Source organism: Sinocyclocheilus grahami, unplaced genomic scaffold (assembly GCF_001515645.1).
Source record: "Sinocyclocheilus grahami isolate Dianchi unplaced genomic scaffold, SAMN03320097.WGS_v1.1 scaffold326.1, whole genome shotgun sequence".
Lineage (NCBI taxonomy): Eukaryota > Metazoa > Chordata > Actinopteri > Cypriniformes > Cyprinidae > Sinocyclocheilus > Sinocyclocheilus grahami.
This window is the reverse complement of record NW_015505505.1, coordinates 924,535-935,469: the sequence shown is the minus strand read 5'-3', so window position 1 is coordinate 935,469 and position 10,935 is coordinate 924,535. Positions and strand designations below refer to the sequence as shown.

The following is a 10,935-nucleotide window of genomic DNA, read 5'->3' as shown; positions in this document are numbered from 1 at the left end:
GTGTGTGAGTGTGTGAGTGTGTGAGTGTGTGAGTGTGTGAGAGTGCGCGCGCGTGTGTGAGAGTGCGCGCGCGTGTGAGAGAGTGCGCGCGCGTGTGTGAGAGAGTGTGTGTGTGTGTATATAATTTTATTTTTAATGTAATAAAAATGGCAATAATCAGGGACTGTCTTTTTTTTTCTTTTTCTGGAATTATGTGTGGTTTGTTTTTTTGGATTTATGATTTAATACAAATTTATTAAAAAAAAACACAAAAAACAGTGGTAATCAAATGAAGGCATCGATCATTAACAGTTGAATTACTCTTGTAAAATGTAATCAAATGAAAATGTTAAATTCCTTAGTTTTTTTTTGGTAGACAAAGTCCTGCACAACAGAGGTTTGCTGTTAAAATTAAAACATGGAATAATGTTTATGCTTTAAATTCCATTTTTATGACTGGATTCCACAATTATGTGCACGTTTTCCGCATCGAAATCATAGAGCAAAACCCGATTTCATAGCTGCTCCAAAAGCGTCTCTGATCGTCCTCTCGAGTGCACAGATCCAGCCGCGGATGTTTGGATGGGGTCTTGGATTTCTCCCAGCTCCTTAATGCATCGCTGGCATGTAATTATCCCCTCTGTTTTAATGAGGAAGGGTGCCACCCTCCGACAACAAACAAATAAGAAGCGCAAATGTGGGTAATTATAGCGCGTGAGGGGATAATAGTCCCTGACTCTGCGTGTGAATGTGTGACTTGCGGTATTTGTTTCCAGTGATGGCGTAGAGTTCATCACTCACCTGTTTCATAGAGCTCATTTGGAAAAACCCAAAATCTGAGCTTCACATGAAGAGATGAATTGCCGTCTCTATCTGCCATCCTTTGGGATTTCCTCTTGTGTATTAAAGAGGAGGGAACGCCCATGATGCGAGCAAAAGACATGCAAACTATCAAATCGGAGAGCATTGCTTGGGAGTTATTTCTGATGTGCTGTAAAAAAGATATTTTTTTAAGTTGTAAATAAAACTGAGATTATTCTAGAAGTGAATACTGCTTCAGTGTTCTGTTTCAGAACTTTTGTTTAATTCAATGTGTTACTTGCCTTTTCTTTGTAATTAATTGTGACATTTACTAGCAATTTCTGAGTAAAAATGGTTTGAGGAACATTTATTTGTAATCTGCGAATCGGGTTGCAAATTTTTGTGTTCATTCAAACCGAACTTTCAGAATCGGATTGGATTCATTCTAAATGATTGATAATTAATGCATGCAAACGTTTAATGAGCAGCAACAAATGCAGCAGCAACTCTTCAGGAATGCAACACAATTGAGAAAAATTGATCCTTATGCAAATGAGCAACAATTCAATGCAGCGACGTAGGGATGTAACGTTAATGAAATTTCTTATCACGATTACGGTTATCAGTATTATCACGGTATTGTTAAAATGTGCTGGAGATGTTAAAAAAGTACAGACACATAAATCAACAAACAACAAATAAAATAACTTTTTGTTTGTATGATCACTAAAGCAATAACATTACCGATGATGCTCGGATTTTGCTGACAGCAGGTGGCGCTGATGGAAAAGCAGAATCAGAGCGGTTTCCCGTAACCTCCGTGGACACAGCAGTATTGCGATTAAAACACTTCCTTTAGGTATTACATGGAGCGAAGATGAAAACAATGCCATCGATTCTTTTCTGAAGACGGTTAGAACCTTCAGAGGTAGCCTACATTCATATAAATAATTAATTCATATATTCATTTGTATAATTGCCTTAGCACTCAGCTTTTCCGCCCTGTTTTTACTCAAAACGAAATTACTCTGCGTGCCGTTACTTAAAACTGTGCTTTATGCTGGACAGTATTTATTTATCGCGAGTTGTTCAAATCGCGGTAATCTAATATGGTTTTAATGATAATTAAAAGATGAAACGGTAATACTAACCGTGGGGAATTTTATCCTGATTTATCGTCAAACCGGTAATCGTTACATCCCTAGCGACTACCAACAGGAATAAAGAGAGCAGAAAACACATGATCTGAAGGCCAACTATAGCTTGTTTCCACTGAGCGGTACAGTACAGTACAGTATGGGTAACCCTGATCAGGCTTGCGTTTCCGCTGCCAATAGTACTCTTCTTGATAGGTGTGGTGTATGCCGGAAAGTAGCGATCGACGATGAACCGCGACAATAAGCACAACTCTTTGCCTCTTTTTGTTAAATGTCAATTTTAATGAACCATAATAGATATTATAAAAGTATAAGAGGCTTATATAAGAGGAAATAAAGACAAAAGCAAACAGTTCAGTCAAACGTATGCTACAAAGTCAGCGCTGTACTACGGTAAAGTTCAAAATAAATAGTTAAACACAACTTTGTGCTCAGCCAAAACGATATTACCAGGAATAAATAATAGATTCATGAGACCACGAATGCCTGTTAAATATAGCCTACCCAAAACGAATGGTATCTTGTGTTTAATCACTGCAGAGACATCAGGGCCAGCGGCAAATGTGGGAAAAACTAGCCGAGCTAAGCGGATACATGAGCGCTGATCGCCTGGAGCTCCGAAATCGGCATCGCAAATTTTCAAATAGGCGCCATCTTTATAAATAAACCGCAGATTTGAGTTTTAAACGATTACATTCTCGCCTGAAAAACCCTTAAAACTACATTTCATGACACAATAACAGAAATATTTAGAAAATGACGCGGGTTTTTGGGCAGTGACGTTTGAGAAGTCCACACGAACGCATATTGAGAAAAGGCTATTGTCTGTGTGAAAATATACGATTATAAAATACGCGGTTATATTTTTTTGTGTTTGCGCACTCTGATGTAATTAAGCCCAACGCTCATGGATGGCAAAGCGGAACGAGTGAAGGACGCTTTATCCCCTTGTATCACGCAAAAGTGACTATTCTAGTCAACCAATCAACGTTCTGCGTTTAGCTCCGCCCTTTCGGTAACCTTTGCTGTGCTAGGTACCCCAACGGAAGGGTACCAAAAAAGTGGTACGGTTCGCTATTTTGGTACCATTCACAACTTCTGACAGTGGAAACAGACATAATTGCATACTGTACTGTACCGAACCGTACCGCTCAGTGGAAACGAGCCACTAGTGAACAGCGTTTCAGACTTTCAACAGAAATATCCAGATTCAGTCTTATTTTTGAAAAGCAGTCTCTTTCTGTAATGCAGTCGGCAGTGTTGGTCACAGATGGCCTGAGCAGTCGATCGAGAAGCTCAAATCAGTCATGCTGGCTCATAGTGTGGACTTTGTCGCCTGTTTAAGCATGTTTGATGAACAAATGAAGTCTCTTGCCGCTGATCCAGTGTGGTTTGTTTGACTCCAGGTGATGAATTATTGTTACTCGTGCCCTAATGCATCCGCAGCATCACCTATAGCTCTGTATTCCCAGGTGGCGTCGCTCAGTCTTAACACCCGCGTGTGTCTTGAGTCCCCCTTGGAGTTTGATTGAACGTTTAATTAGGTTAGCCTGCGTACAAAGGATATCTGTGAATGAGTGCCGCTCCCGAGGAGGGAAAACTGTGATTATTCTCTAAAGACGAACGGGGAGTAATTAAGTCTGAATGAGCCGGCTTTGTTTTGTGCATCTCTGCTGTTCAGGTTTATTTGGATGGCGTTTTGTTTTTCATCCTCACACTTGTCAGGCTTGATCTCGGTGCTCTTTCCTCTTTTTCCTGCGCTGGTTCCCATGGTTACTTGAAGGCCTGCTATGCTTTTGGTTTATTCATCTGATGTGTGTGTGTGCATCATGCAACCCCACCTCATTTTCTTGTGCAACTTCTGTCTTTTCTGCTTGTCTGATCTAAATACCGTTTAAAGCCATCATGCATGAGCTCACTTCGACTGTCTTAAAAAATATATAAATGCAACGCTTTACAATAGTTTCAAAGTCGTGATGGAACAGAAATAGTGACACGTTTTCTTCTATATTGTGATGTATATCTGAGTGAAACGGAGTATCGGGGGGAAAAAATGTAGTCCTGTTTCTATCCATCAGTTGTTTTAGTAGAGAAATCCCAATGTTAACTAATTATACACTTTAGCAACCAGAGAGTTAATGATTACACTGCTTTTATGGTATGCTACAGTCTCCATGGTATATATATATATATATATATATATATTATAGAAAAATTAAAACCATAAAAAATTGCATTGCTTGAAATTATATATATATATCTTCTATAACAATTAATAACTTTAACAGCATTTATTAATCTAGATTCTTGTTTATTCTAAATATACATTTTTAACAGTTACATTAACTACTGTGTACATCGAACAATGGTATATTTATAAATTAACATTATCCTAAATTAATAAATGATATAAAATATTGATGTCCATAGTCAATTCCTTAACGACCGCAAATGCACTGAATGGTAAAATGTTACCATTAAAGAATATTTAAAAATTTTTATGAATCTAATGCGTCAAGAATGGCGTGAACAGGATTATAAATGTATTATCATAACCGTTTCTGCCACATCACATTAAGACAACAGCAGAATGCGTTTAACTTCTATGTGATGCATTTGTGAGTGTAGCAGAAATATTTAAGTGGAAAATAAAATGTTTCATAAAAAAAAAAAGAGTAGGATTTGATTGGATTGTGGTCATTAGTATATGATATTAGTGGGTAATATTATTTTACATATTGCATTTCATAGCATTTTAATGCAAGGTCATGAAAAGCTTTTTTTTTTGGCTTGCACTAATAAACCATAATCATGCACGATAAGACTAAGTACATTTAGAAAGCATATAGGGGCAGATTTACCACATGCCTGTGCCGATTTGGTCCATATCGGTGCATCCCTAATTATTTTACATATTGCATTTCATAGCATTTTAATGCAAGGTCATGAAAAGCTTTTTTTTTTTTTGGCTTGCACTAATAAACCATAATCATGCACGATAAGACTAAGTACATTTAGAAAGCATATAGGGGCAGATTTACCACATGCCTGTGCCGATTTGGTCTAGCGTGCACAGTGAGACTTCTGTCGCTTTACAACAACTGAAAACAGCCGTGCAAACGTTCAGCCGCTAGTCTCTCTGCACTGAAAGCCACTAAAAGCCTCCTAGCTCTCCGAGCACCTGTCTGCGGCTTGTGCCAGGCTGTGCATTAGTGTCGTGCCACAAATAGACGGCCGTCCCCGCTGCTCCGCTCCACCTGTGAACATTGAGTGCGTCTGTGTGAAACAGACCATCGTCAGGTTGCCATGGGAACTGAAAAACAGGTATCGCCACTGCAGGCTTGGAGAAATGGAAGCATGCAAGTGAATGAGCATGAGAGAATGATAATTCATAAATAATACTCCTCATTCACAATTACAGGCGTGCGTTGATATTGCAAAGCTCGCTATGACATGTCACAGAGGACATGATATTTTGGCACAAGCAGCGATGGAGGTTTTCTTTGCTGCACCCTAATTATTATTCCCATCACTTATTAAAGGAGGCAGATTTGCTGCACTGCTTGCAATGTTTCTTTAATGCCTCATCCATATTTACAGGACAGATACGAGAAGATGCAAACGTCAACTTCTCTAAAAGGTCTCTAATAGGTTCCTGTGTTGTTTTTCTCTCATTCAGCTATAGACCTTTTGTACGGTGGAATATATTGCTTTGTGTGCCAAGACTACATATACGACAAAGAGATGGAGCAGATTGCCAAAGAAGAGCAAAGAAAAGCGTGGAAATTGCAAGGTAGGCCCCCATCATGCATAATGTAGTTCAACTTCGCCTGTGGCTTAAGGGCCTGTTAATTCAGAAGATGTTGGAAACTGTTGTGTTGCGAGCCACTGGACGGCAAGAGTGTGTGTGTGTGTTTTGTTTTGACACTGATAAGAGCTCATTTTAGTTAATTTTGCTATTGAGTCTGCATAAGTGTGAGATGCAACAGTGCTAGTGACCTGGAGAGGATTGTTAATGGATTAAAACGTACTGACTTTGCTCACACAGGGTATAACAACTTCCCAAAAAAAATTTATTTTTACATTTTTTAAAAATTAAATACTGGCTTAAATGTTTAACTTTGAATTAGCACATGTTTTGTTTATATTTGGAACTGATTAATCAAAGGCCTCATTGATCTGAGCTCATGCACCAGCTTTTGAGTGAACATTGCCAAAATTATCCACAAATTAAGCTTCTTTTTTTTTTTACTCAAAAACTGAAGTGCATGAGCTCAGATCAGTGAGTAAATAAACCAGGCTAAATTATTTGCTTGAGTGTAATTTTAACTAGAATTTATACATTAATGTTAAAAAAAATTTGTCTCTTCTGCTCACCAGTGCTGCATTAATTTGGTCATAAATACAGTAAAAATTGTCAAATATTATTACAATTTAAACTAGCTGTGTTCTATGTGAATCTCTGTTAAACTGTAATGTATTTCTGTGATGGTCAGCTGTATTTTCAGCATCATTACTCCAGTCTTCAGTGTCACATGATCTTCAGAAATCAGTATAATATGCTGATTTGCTGCTCAAGAAACATTTCTGATTATTATCAATGTTGAAAACAGTTGTGCTGCACAATATTTCTGTGGAAACCGTGATGCATTTTATTTTTCAGGATTCACAGATGAACAGAAAGTTCAAAAGAACAGCGTTTATTTGAAATGGAAATACTTTGTTACATTATAAAAGTTTTAACGGCCACTTTGGATCAATTTAATGCAATTTTGCTGAATAAAAATATAGATTTCTTAAAAAAAAAAATGTTGTGTGTTCTCATAGGTTGCTTTATATGAAATATAATGTGAGAATTCTCTAAAACATCAGGTATTGGAGAGAAATATTCAATGTGGGAGCCTACGAAACGAGAGCTGGAGCTGCTGCGACACAACCCCAAACGGAGGAAAATTACAGCCAACTGCACCATAGGTAAGAACATCATTTCCCACAGGCCTCGCTTCTGAGCGATTCCTCTGAAACCCTGCTCAATAATACAGCTCGGCACCTAGTAGTTGATTAGGAGTCTGCCAAAACTCATCTGTGTAAAACTAGTCGGTTCAAGCGATTTTGTAGTAGTCAAGCATCTAGAGACTGCAGGTTGCACCGGAGCCAAAACCGCTCTTTGTCTCTTGGCCAAAAGTGCCATCAGTTTCGAACGTTTGCATCAATTTTTGTGTGTGCATGCCATGACAGGGAGAGAATAAGAGTGCACACAAATAAAGAGAGAAGTGGACGCTGGCCATTAGAGAAATAATCGTTCTCCTCCTCAGCGGTTCGTCTCTCTCCCTTCTCTCGTTTTGGCCTGTTTCTCCTCAGTCAGAGGCCTGGCGGTGGAGTAATAGTGTTAAAGATCTGCACCACAGGCTCAGCGTAGGCGCTAAACGCCAGACTCTCACACGCAGAGAAACGCACTAATGCGATTAGCCATATGAGAGCTGGAGCTTCCATTGATCATTTAGGACATAATATGGCCCATGTATGATAAATTCAGAGGGGTATTGCGTGAGATGGATCGGGCGGATGTTGCTTTACAGACTCCAGAGTAAACCAGAGGCATGCGACGACGCAGCGAATCACGACACAAAAGCTCGAGGCTGCATCAGCTGGAAGTGTTAAAGCATGTTCATTATTAAACACGGACCAATCAGCTGTGAGCTTGATGCTTGACTTCAGTGACAGAAAAATTAAACAAACTTTTTTGATACCAGTAGATTTCTATTCTAAACTAGTGTTGGGAACTGAGAGTCGGTTCTTGTTTAGAACCAATTCCATTTTTAAAAAAATCTAAAATACTGTAACTGAATGATGTTAAATATCTGAAAAAAGTCTAAAAAGTCTAAAAGTCTGATTCTCGGGCAAATGACTCTTTTGAGCCAGTTCTTTATAGTGAATCAAAAACATGCAGTGCTTTACATACAGTTCTTTATAGTCAATTGATAACACACAGTACGACCCGTGTTATCCAGTCGATTTCTGAACTAATGACTCTTTTGCGTTTGTTCTTTTTTTAGTGACTAAAAACCTATAGCACAACCAGTGTGATCCAACTGATTCCTGACAGATTCCCAAACAAAAGACTCTTTTGAGTCGGTTCTTTTTAGTGAATCAAAAACATACAGCACGGCCATAGTAGTCTGATTCTCGAGCAAATGACTCTTTTGAGCCATTTCTTTATAGTGAATCAAAACCATGCAGTACTTTATATACAGTTCTTTATAGTCAGTTGAAAACACACAGCGCGACCCGTGTTATCCAGTCAATTTCCAAACTAATTATTCTTTTTTTGGCGTTTTTTCTTTTTAATTAATCAAAACATACAGCATGACCAGTGTGATGCAACCAATTCCTGAACAAATGACTCTTTTGCGCTGCTTGTTTATAGTGAATCATACACAAAGTGTGAGCACTGTAGACAGATTCCCAAACAAAAGACTCTTTTGAGCCAGTTCTTTATAGTGAATCGAAAACGAACAGCGCGACCAGTGTGATTCAGCAGATTTCTGAACAGATGTCTTCTGAATTATTCCTGGTGAATCAGAACCATACAGCACAACCTGAGTAGTCTGATTCTTAAGCAAATGACTCTTTTGAACCAGATCTTTTTTGGTGAATCAAAAACATACAGCATGTCCACAGTAGTCCGATTCTTGAGCAAATGACTCTTTTGAGCCATTTCATTACCTTGAATCAAAAACACAAAGCACGACCAGACTGATCCAACCGATTCCTGAACGAACGACTCTTTTGAGATGGTTCCTTTTAGTGAATCATGCACATTGTTGTTTTGTTTGACTGTGAACATTAAAATCCCATTTTTTGTTTGTTTTTAAATAATGAATAGTTTAGGCTGACTTCTGAAATGATATCAAATATTCCAAATATAAAGTACACGGATCATTAATGGAACTGGAATCACTACCAGCATCATTTAATTACCTACAATAGCAATGCCTAATAACTACTCAGTTATTTGATTTGTTTTTGGTGTGTCTGGAATCTGGATGCTTTGCTCGTGGCCAGCGCAGATGAGACTGAAGCAGGGGGTCGTTATCAGCAGGCGTGTGTATGATGTTCATTCACTTGTGTGCATAATATATTGGCACTTTAAAGAGTGCAGTGCCGCAGGAGGCGCTGGATGAGGCCGGACGTGTGTCTCTCTCTCAGGTCTTCTCACTGCTGTCTCCATCCCTCCCTTTAATTTAACTCTGGGAAGCGACCTCTGAAGACGTTTAGCCACCCTGTGAGAGCAGAGTCGCAGGCCTTCTGTAACCTGTCAAACTGTACGAGCGGGAGGACTTCAGCTCAGCGGGAGGAGACTCTGACTGACGGAGAGTTTGGCTGTGCTCGAGCTTCTGGGGTTATGCACTTCAGATTGAGACAAGGACATTTACGTTGTGAAAATGCATTGGTTTGCTCAATTTTAACCATTTGCACAAGCGCTTGACTGGAAACTTCATTTATCAAACCAAGATCATAGTGTCCCTGCAACCCGTGCCGGCAGAGCAGATTTTCTAATAGGCCAAGAACTCCTTCCCACCCTTTGTTTTTGTTTTTATAAATGTTTTATGGCCTTTTCATTTCTATTTATTTATTTTTTGTTACCCAAATTGGTTTAAATGTAACCTCCAGGAGAGTGCAAATTTTTTAGTATTATTATTTTTGAATTTATGTATATTACTCATTAATTATTATTTATTAATATCTAATACAAATAAATAAAAAAATACTAATAATATGGGCAAACAGTAAATACAAAGTCAATTAATAAAAATGTTGTTGTTGTTAAGTTACAAAAAAATATAAATTACTAATAAAAATTGATACAAAGTAAATTAATTTAATTTTTTTTATTGTTTATACATTATAAATAACTAATAACTATTGTTTACACATTGTAAATACTAATTAAAATCGACAAACGGTAAATACAAAGTAAATAATAAAATATTGTTCAATAATAATAATAATAATAATGCTTTATAAATAATAAATTGCTAATAAAAAATTATAACACTAAACAATACAAATTAAATGAGTAAAATAATGTATAAATAAAAATGAATTACTAATAAAATGGTGATATCTAAATATGAAGTAAATGAACAAAAATGTTTTATTATTAAGAGTAATTTATAAATAATAACAGATAAAAATGATACAATTAAATACAACGTAATGTATATTATCATTATTATTAATTACCATAATTATTATGATGATAGTAATAACAATTGTATTTTTTAAATGTACTTTTTATAGTTTGTACTTTTTAAATAATATATTATAAAAAATACCAACAACAATTGTATTTTTTTTTCCATTAATTTACTTTGTAATTGGTCAATTCTTATAGTAATTTATTATTAGTAGTAGTAGTATATTTAAGTTAAAAGGAAAAACTAAAAATATTTGAATTTAAAACCATTTAAAAATGTACTTTTTATTAACAATTTTATTTAACAGTTACTAGTGATGAATCTTTTATTGTGAATACTCCATGTCCGTCCTGTTTTCTAATGCTCTCCATGCTTCCTGTTTGCTCTCTAACAGGACTGAGGGGTTTGATAAACCTCGGGAACACGTGCTTTATGAACTGCATCGTTCAGGCTCTCACACACACTCCGCTGCTGAGGGACTTCTTTCTGTCCGACAGACACAAGTGTGAAATGCAGTCCAACTCCTGCCTCGTGTGTGAAATGTCTCAGCTCTTTCAGGAGGTGAGCGCTCAACACACACACACTCACACTCTCTCAACACACACACACACACACACACACACACTCAAACTCACACACACTCACACTCACTCACTCACTCACTCACTCACTCACTCTCACGCACACACACACGCACACACACACACACTCACACACACTCACTCACTCACTCACTCTCACTCACTCACACACACTCACTCACTCACTCACTCACTCACTCTCACGCACACACACAC

The 10,935-nt window shown here is 37.5% G+C and overlaps 1 protein-coding gene across 1 annotated transcript in view; it reads left to right on the top strand.

The window, feature by feature from the left end:
* usp22 (ubiquitin specific peptidase 22) overlaps positions 1–10,935 on the top strand; it is a gene marked incomplete at its 5' end in the record, with an annotated part of 49,026 nt that overhangs the window by 19,990 nt on the left and 18,101 nt on the right. The window contains 3 exons of the mRNA XM_016294932.1: positions 5,617–5,730; positions 6,810–6,911; positions 10,533–10,699. Of these exons, the coding sequence (XP_016150418.1) occupies positions 5,617–5,730; positions 6,810–6,911; positions 10,533–10,699 (383 nt within the window). The remainder of the gene's footprint in view (positions 1–5,616; positions 5,731–6,809; positions 6,912–10,532; positions 10,700–10,935) is intronic.